General features: G+C 47.1%; 1 protein-coding gene across 1 annotated transcript; it reads left to right on the forward strand.

Annotated features, from left to right (window-relative positions):
- The first annotated feature begins 867 nt into the window (after window positions 1–867).
- On the forward strand, window positions 868–15,908 carry LOC133359514 (chitin synthase chs-2-like). Its single transcript, XM_061577930.1, has 12 exons — window positions 868–1,025; window positions 1,233–1,374; window positions 2,324–2,524; window positions 4,664–4,948; window positions 5,866–5,981; window positions 8,700–9,008; window positions 9,724–9,857; window positions 10,622–10,788; window positions 11,357–11,460; window positions 13,109–13,219; window positions 13,569–13,771; window positions 14,786–15,908. The coding sequence occupies exons 2-12, from the start codon at window positions 1,302–1,304 to the stop codon at window positions 15,018–15,020; spliced, it is 1,938 nt and encodes a 645-aa protein (XP_061433914.1). The 5' UTR covers window positions 868–1,025; window positions 1,233–1,301; the 3' UTR covers window positions 15,021–15,908.
- The last annotated feature ends 2,333 nt before the right edge of the window (window positions 15,909–18,241 follow it).

Genomic DNA, 18,241 nt, shown 5'->3' on the forward strand with positions numbered 1-18,241 from the left:
AACGCAGTTATAGAGAAATGAGTGTTCAATCTAATTGATGATTTAAAAGTGCATAGCTCCAGTTGCTTCCTAATATCGGAAGGAAGAGCGTTCCAGACGACCATAGAAGCGCATCTGAAAGCGCGATATGCAGTGCCCATCTTTGTTCAATGGCTCACCAAAAGCCACTGCTGTGAGGATGGCTGGAGTTAGTTGTTGTTGTACGCAAGCAAAAAGAGCCGCGTTGTTGCTGTTGAGTTGTCACTGTTAATGAAGTTATTATGGAGTCGAGTGTGCGCACCGCTTCGGGGAGATTGTTTCCAGAGGTTGGAGCGCTGCAGATGACAATGATATCTCGACCCGCGTGGTTGTTATTAGGAATCTACTGTAACTATGCACTTTTAAATAATCTATTTTGAACACTCTTCTATTTTGAAATGCGGTTTGTGTTTAGTTTGTTGTCCTTCCCCGACTAACACGGTTGGCTACGTACGCTACGAAAGAAGTTCAACATACATACAATATACATATGTCGGGGTAATCGTCACCCACCACTCTGTGGGCTGGTAGCTTCCCTTTATCGTCAATAGGGGGCGGAAGCGCTATCACTCCAGGGCTAATGTCCATGGCCAAAAAAGGGGCCAACAACAAACCCTAGCAAACGGATCCTGGGACACATTCCCCGGGGCCCCGGGAGGGGGGAACCGGGGGATGATGTCACCTTCCAGAAAGTTCTGGAAGGGATGCATGGCTAGGGCGGAGCAAGCCACGAATCAGTATATAAGCCGGACCTCTCAGAGGTCTGGCTCAGTCATCTGCAAGCTGAAGAACAAAGACCTGGGCTGAAGATAGGACCCTGGACCCCAAGCTCCGTTGTCCTTCTAAGGGTCGGAGCTCAGTGAGGCCAGTGGTCAGGACCCACGGACCGGGTATGGTCGGGTCAGATAGCCTCCCCTAGGGCCCCAGCCGGAGGATGAAGGGGAACGGGGTACCCAGTGATAGGGCCCGTATAGTCCGGAGGCCATACCTCCCAATGGCTACGTACGGTACGAAAGAAGTTCAACATACATACAATATACATACAACATACATACATACATTGTGTGTTTGGTTGCTGGAGGTTGGAGAAGGAGCGTTGGGGTTGACGAGCGAAGTGAGCGGTTGCTTTGCTTGCTCTGTACGAGGTCGCGGCTGTAATGCCAACGCTGTTGCTGAACTGTCTCCGTGCCACTACTCCCCGTTCACCACTACAGAGGAAAAAGCGCAACACCTACGTGCTGGCATTGGACGGAGACACGGACTTCTACCCCTCGGCGCTCTCCATGCTGGTCGACCGACTCAGGAGGGATCCCACCGTTGGCGCCGCCTGTGGGAGAATTCACCCGACGGGCGTCGGTGCGTAGACAGCTGCCGTGTGTGTGGTGCAGGATGTGTGTGTGGTGTACATCCTCGTGATGCTGGACGGGCAACGTTGTCGTGGACAGTTCCGTGGGGGGAGGACCAATTCCGATTGGCCTTTCCCCTCAGGGCATTTGTAGCCACCACAGCGGCTAAATGGGGGCTCTGGACGGGTGGGAAGGGCTGGTAACTCCTGCACCTTCAATAAATTACCACTAAACCACGTCCAAAATATATAATGACTAAGCTTGTGCCAGAGGCCCCGGGGGGGGGGGGGGACAGGCGTCTATCTATTTATGAACACACAATTTAAAATTAACAAATAACAAATACACAATTAAAATAGAGGAATAATTTAAAGAGCTTGTGTCGTTTTTACTTGACCCCACCGATCCCTTTGCTCCCTGCACTCCCGCTCTCCCACTGTGGCCTCCCGGATTGCTCTTTCCGGCTTGCTTCTCTCCTTCACCTCCTCCCCTCTCTCATCACCCCCTACTCTCGTTTCCCCAGCATTCCCTTCCCTACCCTCTAGCCATCCACTTTTCCTCCAAACCCTCCCTCTACACCCCCCAAATGTATCCGATCCTCCCCTCCAGTGTCCCCCTGCCTATTCTCTCTCCATCCTCTTGTACTTCCCTGCCCCTCCTCTTGACCCATCTTTGATCCCCCTTAATCAACAATTACATTTCCTCCCAATCTCGGAATTCAAAGCTCTAACCTAGCTCTCCACGCTTTCAAAAAAAAAAACTTCCTCTCGTGGTGGTTCCAATGCAAAAACCACAGTAGTTTTTTCAACATATATACATACAACATGCATACAACATACAACCCACAAACAACATATATTTATCCAGGAAAATCACACCTGAATTGTAGGACAGCTGCATTGGGTTGTCACTATGAGTTGCGTTAAGCCAATTAACCACGATTGTTTATATACCGACAGGGCCGCTGATCTGGTACCAGAAGTTCGAGTACGCGGTAGGCCACTGGCTGCAGAAGACGGCCGAGCACGTGCTGGGCTGCGTTCTCTGCAGCCCTGGCTGCTTCAGCCTCTTCCGGGCCAAGGCCATCATGGACGACAACGTCCTCAAGACCTACACCACGGTGGCCACCGAGGCCCTGCAGTACATCCAGTACGACCAAGGTAAGTGTCGACGTGTGTTTGGATCTCGCACCTCCGATTAGCACGGTTGGCTACTGCGGTGTGAAAGAAGTTCAACATGTGTACATGTCACGGTGGCGAGATGTTAATTCCCCTGCCTAGTATACAAGAGGTCGTGGGTTCCATCCCGACCCTGACAAGTGTATATTGGATTTTGCGTCTCTCTCTCTGTGGTTGCGTGAAATTTTCTCCGGGTCTTCCAGTTTTTCCCTACGCATTTAGAATCAACAGCATGCGCTTAGAACATTTGGATTAATTTCCACATGATGAGTCACTTCGATGCACTGGTGGAGCAAGTGGGGGGTGGGGGGTGGAGGGGCGGGGTGGCATGTGCCCCCCCAATGATCTGATCGAAATCCCTAATTCAATCGGATCATTGGGGTTTATTAGTAATGCATCGGCATTTTGCAACCCCCAATGCCACTGTGTAGCATATGATTACGTGCCAGGGAATCAATGAGATGATAGGACAATAGTATGAGTCCATAATTGGCAATAAGTAACGGCAAAGCAGTTATAAGTGACTCACAGAATTGTGCGAAGCTGCGTATACAGTACACGACTTCCCTGAAGGCATACCTTCAGCGAGCGTGATGCCGAACACACGCAGTTCGAATTAGACCCTCTATCGATGGCTGCACCATCGCCGCATACGCGTCAAATAAAAATAAAGGGACAAGTCCTTTATACTTACTAAGAACTCCTATCATTTTTCATTGCTGGAGGGGTTGCTCCCCCTACCTGAAAATCCTGGCTCCGCCATTGCTTCGATGACCTTTTATTTGTTGCCAGGTCGCTTTTGAAAAAGGGCTACATGCCACACTGGGGCCTTACCTGGTAAAATAATATTTTTTAAAAATTATTTTAGACAAATCGTGGAAGTAATTGCAACATTTTCTTCAGCCACACTACGATCTGATTGTTAATTTCCTTCCCAACCCTTTTGGCTGGTGTAGGAAATGCAGATTTGTCGCATTGGTGAAAAAAAAATACAATTCTATGAACATCCCGTCGACAAAAGTGGACGTTGTATGTATTTAGAACGTCTTTCGCACCATACATCACGGTAATACATGGGTCGAGACCCCGCAACATCAATTTCATACGTAGGCTTTCACGACCAATATTCATGATTCACAATTCGTTCATGCTGGGTTAGATTATCGTGTAGGTATAGTGTTAATTTGTTTTAACTATAAGCGTCCACCAACCGACAAAGCCAATCGAGTAAAGTTGTTCGGTCATGTGGCAACTACGTCAATTGTTTTGGTTTAATTATCAAAACCCGAATATTGAAAGGACAGCAAAATATTGAGAATGTTTACATAAATATGAATATATAATATTTATTTACATTTAACTTTTTTAGAAAAAAAACTATCTGTTCACATTTGCCCAATTGACAACTTGAATTATTCCGATATTATACCTACACGATGATCGGACCCACAATGAACGAATAATGAATCATTAGAATGTTGGCCTCTGCCTTCAGAGTCTGATTTTTATGCACCGCTCCCCTCCCCACCACGCCCTCTGTATGAATGGGTTTCCCACACAGTTGGTCGGGAGGTCGCGTGTGGCGACTCTAAGGTGTGGGTATCCAGATCTTTGTCCAAAACGTCTGGCGAACTTGCAGAAAGGAGGCCAAAAATACCACGAGAGAGGGAATGTTGCCGAGCTCCTCTGCCACCAGTGGAGTGAGCAAGATGGGGAAGAGACGAACCTCCTGCAGCATTCACGATGAATATAACATGCGCACTACGCGAATTTGACGAAATGTGCCATTGAGAAATCAGAGGTGAAAGGTCAAAGTCCCTCATATACCACTCTGAACCAGGTGGGAGCCTGGACAGGTGAGATCCTGGGCGGGTGAGACCCGTGACAGGTGAGAGCATTGACAGGTGAAAGTCGGCTTCTTGAAGGCAGATGATGGTGCTTGTTGCTGCTGCTCCTGCGTGTGCAGCAGTGGGAGATACAAAAAAACGATACAAAGGGAGATAATTGCAGACGGCTACTGCTGGTGCAGCTACAGAGAAACGCCACTCGGCCAGGCTGTGGGTACAATGAGCCGGTTACCCTCTCACTCGCGGTCGTCCCCTCTCCCATTTGTGGGTGCAGGCGAGGACCGCTGGCTGTGCACGCTGATGCTGCAGCAGGGCTGGCGCGTCGAGTACTGCGCCGGATCGGATGCCTACACCAACGCCCCGCAGGAATTCAAGGAGTTCTTCAACCAACGGAGGCGCTGGGGTCCCTCCACGTTGGCGAACACCTTCAGCATCCTGGAGAACGGCATCCGCACGGCCAAGAAGAACCCGTCCATCTCTCGGCTCTACATTCTCTATCAGATCATCTACACGGCCACTTCCATCATGGGTCCGGCTACTGTCTGTCTCATGATTGCAGGTGACTTCGGGTTGTCACATGTCCTGGGTTTTTATTTATTTATCCGGGTTCATCCTTTTGATGCAAGGACTGTATCAAAAGAGAGGGCGCCATGGTGGAGAGGTGTTAACTCCCTCGCCTGGTATACAGGAGGTCGTGGGTTCTATTCTGACACCTGTATATTGGAATTGGTATTTCTCTCCTCGTGGTCGTGTTGATTTTTCTCCGGGTCCTCCGGTTCTTCTCTCCACATTTAGAATCAACATCACGCGTTTTGACTATTTGGCTGCTATAAATTTCCACGTGAAAAGCCACTTTGTTGAGTTATCATTTGTGGCCAAGTTGCGTCTGAAAAAAGAGTTACATAGCTCAGTGGGTTTATCTGGTATGATAAAACGTTTGGTTTAAAAAAAAGTTTACTTGAAACACATCTGCTCACAGTCGTGCATGGCTTCATGTCATTATTCACAGTTGTTCCTGCAACAATATTTTTGATTGATATATTTTCCGATAACAATCGTCTATCATTATCTGTTTAACGCACACAGCCTCAAAGTGATTGCTCGTGTTAATCCTCTCATCATAACGTATGCGCACTGCTTGCATGTTAATAATATTGTGAGTAGAATTGCTTGTGTGTCGGGGTATTCAAACTGCTGCATGTTTCTTTCAGAAATATATTATTTACACACAGGCTGCACGACTGTTAATCTGAGTACACTCTTTACTTTACTGCTGGTTGAACGGTTGTCGTTGTCAATCGTGGTGGTGATGATGATGGTTATGATGATGGTGGTGGTGATAAGGATGGTAATGATGGTGATTATGACGGTGATGATGATGCCTATGATGGTGGTGATAATGATGATGGTGGTTGTGGTGAAAATGATGATGATGATATACAGCTCATGTGGTATTTGTCTCGTGCCGGTGCGCAGGTTGCTTCACCTTCGTTTTCCAAATCGACCAAAGCTGGGCACTCCTCATCGCCATCGTTCCGCCCGCTCTGTACATCGCCGTCTGCTTCAAGACAAAGCCCGACACGCAGATCAAGGTGGGCGCCCACGCTTCTCCTGCAGCAGCACGCGGCACTCATTACACACAACGTGCTTTCTACAAATGAACCACAATGTATGTTGAACTTGCAATACCCATCACAACACGTGCCAACGTCCAATAGAGCAGTATGTTGCAAGAATCGTGCCTTTTTGATACAATGCTACACGTCACTGTGGTGATTATGTCACGACTCAATAGTTGTCGAATGTATCGTAGAGCCCTGATATGAAAATTACAGGACTTGACTACATTTGACACGCGGTGATCACACGACATATTCTGAATACGATGCTGAGGCTATTTAGATTAATCGAAAACTGAATCCTGGAGTCTGCAACTGCCAAATCTGATCCTCCCACAATTACATTTCTTGCAAACCACACGTGCACTGCTCGCATGCAATCTTCGAGGTTGCCGAGGCTCTCAATATTTAACGTGGCCTTCATTGCGGTTAAAAATTGTGAGTTATCGGCATATTTATATAACTTAATGTTACGCGATCAGAGAGACGTATATTGAAAATTGGAAGGGCCCGAGGATGGACCCCTGTGGTACGCTGACTAGGCACGGCATAGGAGATTACTTTTTGTCACCCAGCTTGACAAACTGTAATCCATCATACAGGTATGACTCAATCTACTCTAGTGCCATACCCGATGCAGCGAACCTTGACCTTATCTGCTCAATGAGTATCTCATGGTCAATGGTGTCGAAGGTGGGTGTGAGATTGAGACCAAACAACGCTGCGACGCACTGGTCATCCATGATCTTTTAGAGATCAACACTGACCTCTAGTAGAGTCTTCTCAGGGCTGTGGAATTGTCGGTACGCCGATTACAACGGGTTGAATTTGCTCATCGCAGTGATGTGGGGAAGTAACCGCTTCAGACACAGGCACTCTATGACCTCGGAAATCATATTCAGGTTTCAGATCGGGTGATAGTCTGGGTGGTCACTATGGCTCAAGCCAACTTTTTTTAGGAGCGGTGCTACCTGCGCCATTTTGCAATGGTCTGGGAAACAGTCCTCGCTGATTTAAATATTTTCCATGTGGACAATCAGCAGCAAAGGTACGCCCAAGCATACTTTGAGAATCAATATCGGGATGTAGTCGAGTGACCGACGATAGTTCCAGGGTCTCGAGTTTTGCATTGGTTTCAGGTTGATCAAACTCAGATGACAGAGTGGGAGAATGTGTTGCCTGCAAGTTAAAAACTTCCGTCTTAATCATCACTTTATTGGCGAAGAACGTCACAAGTACTGTGAGTCTGACAGTCTTGTAAACAGTTTTCTTCCAAAGATACCCTAGCCTCCTCCGCATCTGTTTCACAGCGATCACCTCCAGTGACAGTAAGTCACTTTGCGCTTTCCCCAATCTCTTAGTGCTTTTTTGGATGGACACGAGTTCATCAACAACAGTGGTAATGTCATTTTCTAATTGAGCTGCAAATTAATCGACCGTTGATGCAGTATTCAGACGTGCCGATGATGAGCGGATCGTGGTCCAGTCCTTTCCAGTCTCTCTGTGATGTCGTTGTGATGGGTAGGCGAATAATCGGTAATGCCACTTTGCACGTCACAAGACTGTGATCCGAATAGCCACGTTTTTGATAAGAACGTTGGTCAACGTTACGACATCTCTAAATGTGAAGATGTATTTCAGTATATTTCCCGAGCGACGTATTGTGCGGCTGACGTGCTGGGTTAAACTGACTGTTGAATATCTCGGCGAAATCACTGTTGATTTTACTACAATGACCAGTCGGTCCAGCACAGTTCATTTCACCACAGATAATGTAGCGATAGCCAAGTGACCCATAATCTACCAGACCAGAAAGCTAGGCAAATTATTTGACAGCGGTGAAGACGATGGTCGTAGACGACAGCGATTGTAAGCCCCCGCTTGCTGTTCGTTATTTTCATAAGCAGCAGCTTGAATGACATGATTGTTAAAGAGTCACTCAGGGCTTTCACACAGATTTCTTCATGGTGAATCAGTACGATGCCATCACCATGTGGGCTGCTGATACCAGGCTTCCCGCGACACTGCATATCCATTAGGTGCAGCCTCATGCTTAATTACATCGTCATATATCCAGGTATTTGGTAATGACCAATATGTCGAGTCTACAATCCTTGATCAGATCCTGGATCAGCACCGTCTTGTTAACTATGAAGCGTGTGTTGATCAATCTAGCTGCGGTGTTCTGACCACACCTGGACGCGTGTTCATTCACTTGCTTTCACTTCTTTCAATGAGCTCCCAAACCTCTTGGGTCTTCCTTCCCTTGACCAATGAGCTATCATTATTTTGTTGTTGTTTTTAAAGTGCAGTGCCTTCAGAACATTGTGGAAAAGTGTGGAATACATATAAAGTAACTCCCTAGAAGTGGTGGTGGTTGGACACAGAGGACGATGGTGACGCTGATGGCCAATATCTCCTCCATCGTCCTGCAGCGGCGCTGCGATGGCGAGATGTTAACTCGCTCGCCTGGTATACAGGAGGTCATGGGTTTGATCCCGACCCTAACGCATGTTGTATATTTGGAGTCTGTGTGTTCTCTTTCTCTTCCCTGCACGTTTAATCTGCGTTTAGAGTTTTTGGCTGCTGCTATACATTTCCACGTGATAATCCACTTCGTTGAGCTATAATTTGGGCCAGGTGGCTTCTGGGCCTTACCTGGTAAAGTAAATACATTTAATTTTTTTTAAGGTGGCCATGGTGCTCACCGTGGTCTACATGTTCCTCATGACGGGCACGCTGCTCGCTATGGTCGGCGACATTGTCAAGAACGGCTTCTTCACACCCAGCGGCATCTTCTTAATCACGCTCATGGGCATACACATCATAGCCGCGGCACTGCACCCTCGTGAGTTCTCCTGCATCGTGCACGGATTCTTGTACCTCATCTGCATCCCCACGGGATACCTGCTACTGCTCATCTACTCGCTGGTGAACATGTACAACGTGTCATGGGGCACGCGTGAGACCAAGGCGCCTTCTGAGCCCACCCCAAAAAAGGTGAGTTACTTTGCTTGTTATCGTTATTCTTGTTGTTGTTGTTTTTGTGTCCAACGCTATTTGGAGTGTTGCTCCATTCTCCTCTATTGCTCTGTCCCGCACCTCCGATAAACACGATTAGCTACGTACACTTCGAAAGAAGTGTAACATGTCCCCCACCCCTCCCAAGAGAAAGATCCCCCATGTAGCCTTGAACCAACTGTTGAGGCAAGTGCTGTTAGCGAGAAGCACCTATGAAGGCTGGAATGGCACACACGGAGGTGGCTGGCCAGCACCACGCCGGCCGCCTTTGTCTCCCTTGTGTAGATGTTAACTAACCACCGCATTAGGTACTCATTTTTGAGGCTGAGTCAATCTAGGGGAGCCCAAGGACTGGTCCAGATGTATGTTGTGGGTGTCGAGGAGGAAGTCGTACCGTGGCTCGCCAGGAGAATGCAGTACGACTATTGTGGACGCTGTCTGTTCCATCTGTATTGGACGGAATGTTTCTCCCTCACATTTTTGGGTTTTCTCCATGGTGCTCTGGTTTCTTCTTACTAGTAGACACAATGATTGCCCAATAAAACCTTCATACATGGAGGACCGCAGAGGTCGTACAGTTATTGCTGCTGGTTCACCGATCAGCTGCAGCTACCTTCCAGTTTGTTTGCAACTCCTGCTGGATTGATATCGTTGAAGGACCCTACCATCACAATGCCCCCCCCCCCCCCAGCAGAAGAAGACACGCAAGCATCGTTGCAATGGTGCGAAATGCTGTGTGCTGCCACTCGATTGGGACTGCTTCCAGTGGAGGATCAGCGTCTATCCGAAGGAATATGCGGCGATGAGTCAGGAGGATGACATTTCAAGGTACCACCACCTCAATCAGCTCCTGTAGCCATGCTTTTTACTTTGATCCTTACCTCTCGTGTATCGATAGTTCAATGTTTGTGCCATGTTATTGAGGGACTGTGTTATCTTGGTGTGGTTTGGGACTGTTGTTGTTTTTCTGCCTTGCCCCAAGCTTACATGTAGTATTGATGTACTTATGCAATTTGAACTCATATACTTTATTTAAAAAAAAATCGTAATTTGCTTACCTTCCTATACTTGGCACTCATATCGTTTTTTATCCTCTTTTTGTTGTTTTAACTTTCTGACCCATGCCCCTACTGGACATCTGTGAAAAAATATTAATTACTCATCGGATGCTTCCTGCATTGTACATACTTATTCTTATTATTGATTGGCTATGTCGGGTGGAGAAGGGTTCACAATACAACATTGTTCTCAAAAGTAAATGATGAGTCTTGTCTCAACGTATAGAATGTGATTCTGGTTGTGCTCGTATCTGAGGCGGCGTGGTGGTGAGATGTTAACTACCTCGCCTGGTATACAGGAGGTCGTGGCTTCAATCCCAACCCTGACGATGCCTGTTGCCTATGTGGAGTCTCCGTCTATTCATTTCTCTCCTTATTTAAAATCATCATGCGATTAGAGTATTGGCTGCTGGAATTTTCCACGTGATAAGCCACTTAATTGAGTTATAATTTGTGATAGCAAGGTTGATTCTGATAAAGAACTGTAGAGCTCAAAAATGGTTTAGTTTAACGGTTTGTCATCATCCCTCCCAGCCGAGTAGAGTCGTGCGCGGTGGAACTCGAAGGAGAGACGACGCTACTTCCACTCGAGGCGAGACAAGAGGACACCACGAGCACTCAGATGGAGCATCTAGAAGGAGAAGAGAGCGAAAGTCGACCTCCAGATGAATCAGACACGGACCTCGCCCCCCATGCCAAAGGTAATATTTTCATGAAACAAAGGCAAAGTTTTTGCTTGTCAGTTAAACAAGACCATGCATTTTAATCGTGCGATGCGGTGACCGTCTTTGTTCAATAAGCGGATGAACGAAGTTCGTGTGGTTGTTTATGCTCCTTGACGAGATCAGCAATGTATTGTGGTTCATTTGTGGCAAGCACTGTGTGTGTAATGAGTGCATGTCGCTGCTGCTGCTGCAGTAGAAGCGTGGGTGACTGTATTCTCTTCCCCTGTTCTGCATGGGCATCTTCCGGGTTCTCAAGTTTCCTCCCATGTGTAATTGGTATTGACCAAAATATAACAATCCTGAAAAATAAATACCTGCAAATCACTTAATTGGGACCACACTCAGATGCAACATTACCCCTCTACTACGGTAACTTGTTAAGATCCTCATGAAGACCGTGCCTTGTGACTCAGCCAGGCTTTCTTGCAGGCTACACCAGCCTAACGATAATAATAATAATCAACGTGTAATCATCGTTGATATCAATGCAGCTCTCTCCACTGGGAGCGCACCGCACATCGCTGTCCTCCTTTGTTCCTTGCAGGGCGCCATGACCACGTGTGGCAGCGCCACCACAAGATGCAGGTCATGTTTGAGAACGTCCTGCCTCAGGGTTACACTATCACGCAGAGGTGCTCCCTCGATCAGGTGGGTCCTTGTGTCTTTGTGTTTTTATGGTTGTGTCTTTGTGTCTGTGTCTGTGCGTCCGTGTGTCTGTGTGTCACTCTCTGCACGTGTGTTATGTATACATTGTGGGGTGCAGTGGTGCAGTGGTTAACGTACTGCACTTAGAATCTGGTGACCCGAGTTCAATTCCCGCTAACGGCCACCAATACCAGTGACGATTATCGGAACCAGTCCTAGGCCTCCCCTAGGTCGACTCAGGCTCAAATGAGTACCTGATGCTGTGTATAAATATCTCAACTGGGGAGACAAATGTGGTCGGGCGTGATACTCGCCACTCACCTCCTCGTGCGCTGTGTTGGCGTTCAGAGGTGGTCGCTTCAAGCACTTTCTCCAACAGTCTGTTAAGGCTACACGGGGATCTTTGTCTTTGTTGTGTATAAGTGCCCAGAAGATAAAGACAAACATTGATAGAGACGGTAGTCAGGCTACTGCACTGCAGTGGTTGTGGAGGAAAGGTAATCGTCAGATCTCAGCTTAGAAAGTACAGCAGAAGGTGTTATTGGAATAGATGGTAGCAATGGCAGCGTGTGTTGTGTTCCGGGTTGTGTGTTTAATAGCCCTAAACATGCACTTTATATGCTTGCTTTACTTTGATAAAGAAAATATCTCGTAAAAAAAAGCCTGACAGCTAATTGGGCCTTTCCCGTTGAAATACATTTACCAAAATAATATCGAGATGTTTACCCTTTAAATTTTATATGAATATTGGGGTTGTTGTACTAAGCAATGCAATGGATTTAGAAGTCATCATCTTAACCCCCCCCCCCCACCGTGGTCTGGCTCTTAATTGTTCAACGCGTTGCCCAGTTGTCCAAATTTCGCTGACCAGTCACTTGGCTGAGTGTCGTTTTCTGTGAAGATTAAACAAGTGGCGCGGTCCTTCTAATTTGTGGCTTTGAGACAGTTTGAAAAAAGGGGACCTTAGCACTAGTTCTGTGATATCCGCTTCCGTTGGGCCATTCTTGATCGTGTCGGGCTTCACTGCATTGCTCTGCGAGAGATCCACTTGCAGTTTTTATCTCATGCCAGGACACTGATAGCGCATTCCGGATAACAATTTTGGGCAAAGGGGAGGAAGTGATGTTAATATTTTGGAGGTGGTGGTGGCTACGCTGCTGCTAGACGTGGTTGGTGGATCACACACTGAGATGATGTCGTGAAGCTCCCTTCCCGTGGGCGTCAGAAAAGAGCCGTACCCTGGCTCGCCAGGAGAGGGCGGTACAGCAAATGTGGACTCCACTGTTCCGTCTCTATGGGATGGAGTGTTGCCTCCTCACATGCGTGTGTTTTCTCCAGTTGCTCCGATTTCCTGCCACATGTGAACCCTCATTGATTGGCCGAGAACACGTTTATATACAGAGGACTGCATCGCGTGGGCAGTTGTTGGCAGCACTATCACATGGTGTGCATGGCTGCGGCCTTCCCATCTATCTGTGATTCCTCCTCGGTTTATTAAGTCGGTCCCTATATCTCTCTTCGACAGCGAGCAAATAACTGTGCAGTGGTGGGGAATTACATCTTAATTTTAATATTATTCATCGGAATAAGTTGTTATTATTTGGACAATCGCACAAAGTGAACCTTCTGTCCCGTGATCGGGAATGGATAGGAGGAAGACGACTTCTGGAAGAGCATGATCAGTGACTATCTCAAGCCTCTGGAGGAAGACAACGCTCACAAGAAACGTGTGAATCAGGAACTCTTCGATATAAGAAACAAGGTACTGTCGACGCATCATCGTGAGTACCGGAGATGCTTAAATAACAGAAGAATTGCGTTCCACCGACTTACCATACTTGGTATGTGCTAGAAAAAGATTAATAGGACATTGTATTATGTATGACTTATTATTCCTACTAATTGATTGCAAATTATTTTAATCATTATTCTAAAATGTATAAACCATGAAACAATAACAACACAAGTTACAATTTGGTGTTGGGCATGGACAGTAGGGGAGGGAATTGAACTCACAAAGAGGGGGTCCCAAAACAGCCTCGGGTCACCCCCCCCCCCCCCCGGGCCAATGCAATGTAAAGCAAGCCAGGGCTGTCTGTCCCAACGTGCAGGGCACGTTCATCTACTTCATGATCAATGCGCTGTGGCTGGTGGCGACCCTGGCGCTGCAGTTCGTGGGAGCTGGCCTCTACATCGAGATCCCGAGCATGAAAGACAAAGGGAAGTTCATCGACGTGCCGCCCCTCGCCTTCATGTTCCTCATCACCTCTGCCAGCATGCTCATCGTCCAGTTCCTGGCCATGCTGTACCACAGGTGAGGGGGTGGGGGGTAGACCCACGCGTGGCCATAGGAGGTGTGTGTGCGTGTCGACTCAGTGAACAACAACAGTGACGATTATCTTAACTGGTCCTGGACCTCCCCCTCATGTGCCGTGCTGACCTTCATAGGTGCTACTCGCTGACAGGACTTGCCCAAACAGTATCTTAAGGCTATACTGGGGATCCTTATCTTTGCCTTTGTGTGAGTGTGGGCAGTGTGCTTATTACCAGCTCCTGTTTGGCAGCCGAGGTCTCACTCCGAATCACTCGGGCAGCATTATCTTTTCATTTGGCTGCGTAACGCTGTCTGAAAGTTACTTGGTCTGTCACTCGAAGCTCCAGGTTTTCTCGGCGACAGTAATGCCCTCCCTTCTCTATGCTTTTGAGAATGATGTGGAGGCCTCTAAAGGAACATCTTTGCCAGTTAGAAACATTCAGGCTGACCCTGCCTACAAAACAATCCCGAGTTTAATCAGACTGGATTGTGTGACGAGCTCGCATATCCTTGAAAGATCTGGACACATTCCCATCGGTGGACTCCTCTGGCTAGCGCGGCTGTGTTGGCTGAATCAAGTAGCCCCTATGCCCAGCCACCACATGGTAAAGCTGCTTCTGGTTGGCTGCATAGAGGGGGCTAAACGGGCACGACATAGACTGGAGAAGAGATGAACTGATGCGGTATGGTAGGATGTGGAGCTGTGTGGACTTGCCAACGACTGGAACCAGTGGTGTCAAGATCGGCCTCTATGGAGAAGGCTCGTGAAGGACGCTTCTGGGCAGTTGGAGGCAGTCACCCTCTAGCAACAACGGAAGGCAGAGGAGCAATGCTCACAACAACAGGCAGAACACCGGGCGGCTAAAACTCAACAAGTTGGCACAGTAGGGGGCACAGCTGGTGCATCTGCCAGTCATCTCAGTCAGTTAACCATTGGCCCCGTGGTCTGTCGAGTGACCTGCCGTCTCGCCACCATGGCGCCCCCGTGCCCCCACCCCCTCCAACCCCATGCAGGTTGTTCACGCTGCTGCACGTGCTCTCCTACGGGGAGTCGTCGTCATCGTCGTCATCATCGTCGCGGCAGCAATCGAGGAGTGGTGCTGTGGACCGAGACAACAAAGCGTTCGTCAATAACGGAGACAATGATGATGATCTCAGCAGTGCCGCCTCAGAGAGATCGTCTAACAGATCCCTGGACCTCGACTCGCACGCCGTACATGGACCCACACACGTCGTGGTTGATCAATGATGGTGCGGTCAGTAAAGGTGCAGCCCTGCAAGTTGCTTCCATTGTTGCCACCCCCGGATGACGGGCCTCTTGCTACATGGAGATCGAGAGAGAGCCCCTCTCGAGTGGTGTCTTTGGCTTACTCTTCCACGCTGGGCACAGACGTCTTGAAAGACGTGAGAGTTGCCCATGCTTTACATCACCACCGCCCGCGACCTGCCGATCGACCAACTGTGCTGTGTCCATTTACCTGGCTGAGTTGACAGAGGTGGCGGGATTTAAGAAGCTTGCAGCAACATGGGACCTTTCAGTGTCGCGACAACTTCAGCGGCACCGCAAGTGTATTGCCGTGTTAATTGCAGCATAGCAGCCTTTCATTACAATGGAATTCAGTCAAAAGAGCTGCTGCTCAACAATTGTGGACATCTCTCGTAACATCATGGGCTGAAGTAAATGTAGGTGCGTTGAAGTTGCTCCTGGTCACAGACAGGGAGTGAAGATGCACGCGCAGCTGGGAGAAGGGAATTTAGGTTTTGAGAATGAGCGACCTCCCTGCTGAGCGGAGATTGACCGGAGGCTTCAGCATGAGGACTTTGCTGCTGGAGCAGAGAGAGTGCAGATGGAAGAGGAGAGGCAGGTATATAATGGTCAAGTCCCTTGAAGAGTGTGAAGAGTATCAGTGGGACCTTGAGGTTGACTTGGAATAGGGTGGGGAGCCATTTGAGAAATTCGTGATGTGCGCTCGTTTACGCGTGGGGTGGAGATGTCTTAGGAGGCATCAGCGACCATTGCCAGTGACGACTATTCTATTTTCAATGTATAAAAGCCTGAGTGGTATTCTCCAATAGAAATTGATATCCGATATATAATGCATGTGATGATTTATTTGCTCACAATTATGTTTCCATTTCGACATCAGATAGAGATGGCGATTCTATGTAGCAGTGGTTAGAAGAAGGATATGTCATGTTCTTGTATGTATGTATGTTGAACTTATTTTGCACCGCACTTAGCAAACCATGCTAATCGGGGATGTAAACATCACGCACACCTAGATTGGTCCGTTAACCATAGCAGTTAATGCAATCACATTTGTATGCCTGATTTATTTAGATGCTGAGCAACCAACATTGGCAAACTTGTTTCTAGAAAGATTTCTCTACCAGACAACACTAAACAAGACCCCTCGTATAGCTTTAATAGACTTATCGGGCTGTTAGTGAGCACCTATAACGGCCAGCATGACACACGAGGAGGTGGGTGGCCAGCACCAAGTCAAACTGCCTTACTGCACCAGGTACTCATTTGAGGCTGATTCGACCTAGGGGAGGCCCAGAACCGGTTCAGATAATTAATTAATCGCTACTGTTGGTGGCGATGAGTGGGAATCAAACTCGGGTCGCCAAGTTCTTAGAGCAAAAGACAATGATTGGCACATACTATTTTGAAAACTTGTGCAGGGCTATGAAGATGCGTTTTATTGCAATAAATTGTTGGCCGTATATATCTATATACCTAAGTATATTTTTGGTATTCATAGTGTTTTTTCATTACAGAGATGTAGAGTTACATTGAGACTGTATGGATACATAAAACAAGATACAGAGAAGAAGCAGTCAGGCAAAGGGACATTCATTCAACAATGCCATTCATTCAGAGCACCACTTTCAGATGGTTTCCCCAAAATATTGGATTAGAGAAGTGAATGCATGATTGTAATACCAAGGCAATGATTATCTGCTAATTGCCACCAAGAACATGTTATCTCCCTTGCCCGGTACACAGGAGGTCATGGGTTTAATTGTTGGACCCTGGCGATGCCTGCTGTTGCACATTTGGAGTCTGCGTGTTCTCTCTCCCTGTGGTGGTCGGAGCTTGGGTTTTTCTCCGCGTTCCTTGGTTCACATGATTTGGCTGCTGCTATAAATGTCCACGTGTGGTGATATCAGTCAGTGCAGTCATGAGCTATGGCTAGGTCACCTATGAATAAGAGCACATAGTGCAGTGGACTTTAACTGGTAACTGGTAAATAAACTGTTGATTCCCTTGCAGGTTTGGATAGTTAATCCAAACGCTTAGCGATCCAAACCTTTGAGGTCCACACTTCAATGGGCGCTTGTAACGCTTACGCACACGCCAAGCTCTCTGTGTCGCTCTGATGGATGCGTTGTCGGGCTCTTCCCGTGGCACAGAAGACATTCGTAGTGAGCGGCTAAACGTACACTCCTCCCCCATCCCCCCTACTGGAATGTAGGTTACACTCCACTGCTTAATAATAAATCCTGATAGGTTCTTTTTAATTTTCGTCGCGATTTATAGCTTTTGTATAACGTGACCAGATAATGTTTTAGTTTATGGCAATGAGAATAGGGCTCGTTTGTCGTAGAACACATTTGCACAATGCTATTTAAGTATATTACATGCAACGTGCTAACACGGCACATACTGATTATATACATATTCTGGGTTCTTTCGGTAAAGTCACGTAGATAGAAAATACTAATAAAATGTATTTAAAATAAATTAATAGAAAAATAAAAGCAAAAAAACACGACATTTTGATCGCAACACAAGTGGTCTTCATCAGGTGGAGAGAAAAGAAGGGGCAAGCCTCTAAATCCAACTGCTTCTAATGGTTTTCAAAGTGAGCAAAGCTGTGCGGCGTCAACAGCATGGGCAGGGCAGCCAGTGCTAATGTGGGAGTAAAGCACTTGTAGTAAAGTGAGTGTGTTAGACAATGTGGAAGGGAGGGGGTAGAGATAGGGGGAGATATATATATATACAAAGTGTGTATATATTAGAGGCCAACCGAAACTGAATTTTTGGTTTCGGCCGAAACAGAAAACCAGACCGAAAGTTAAATATTGACTTTCGGCCGAAACCGAAGCCGAAACCTAAAGTTTAACTACATTTTCGACCGAGACCGAAACAGAAAAGTATATAACCGAAGTTACCGAATACTAGATTTATCAATATGTCATGATGCAATGCTACTTTAATTCAACATAAATCTAGAACTAATCATTCAGAGCCTGCAGTAAGAGTCGCTAAACATCAAATATTTAGGTGTTACTTAGTAATTATATCCAAACAAACGAATGTTGTAGTTAAGAAATACCAGTTTTTTCCGCATTCTCGCCCAGCAAGTTGCTGCGTCTTGCTTTGATCAGAATCGACTTTAGTGAAGGAATCCCACACGGCATGTTTCGACATTCTTCACGGTGATTAACTGCTCCGTTTAT

This window comes from Lethenteron reissneri, chromosome 65, assembly GCF_015708825.2.
Source record: "Lethenteron reissneri isolate LAM-NWPU_2019-01 chromosome 65, ASM1570882v1, whole genome shotgun sequence".
NCBI classification, from domain to species: domain Eukaryota; kingdom Metazoa; phylum Chordata; class Hyperoartia; order Petromyzontiformes; family Petromyzontidae; genus Lethenteron; species Lethenteron reissneri.

Bases quoted from the DNA above. Each gene is read 5' to 3' on its own strand.
- LOC133359514 (XM_061577930.1), top strand. From the start codon at position 1,302: ATGCTGGTCGACCGACTCAGGAGGGATCCCACCGTTGGCGCCGCCTGT. The intron at 13,220-13,568 runs GTACTGTCGACG...CCCAACGTGCAG, and splicing joins TCTTCGATATAAGAAACAAG to GGCACGTTCATCTACTTCAT. The intron at 13,772-14,785 runs GTGAGGGGGTGG...AACCCCATGCAG, and splicing joins CTGGCCATGCTGTACCACAG to GTTGTTCACGCTGCTGCACG.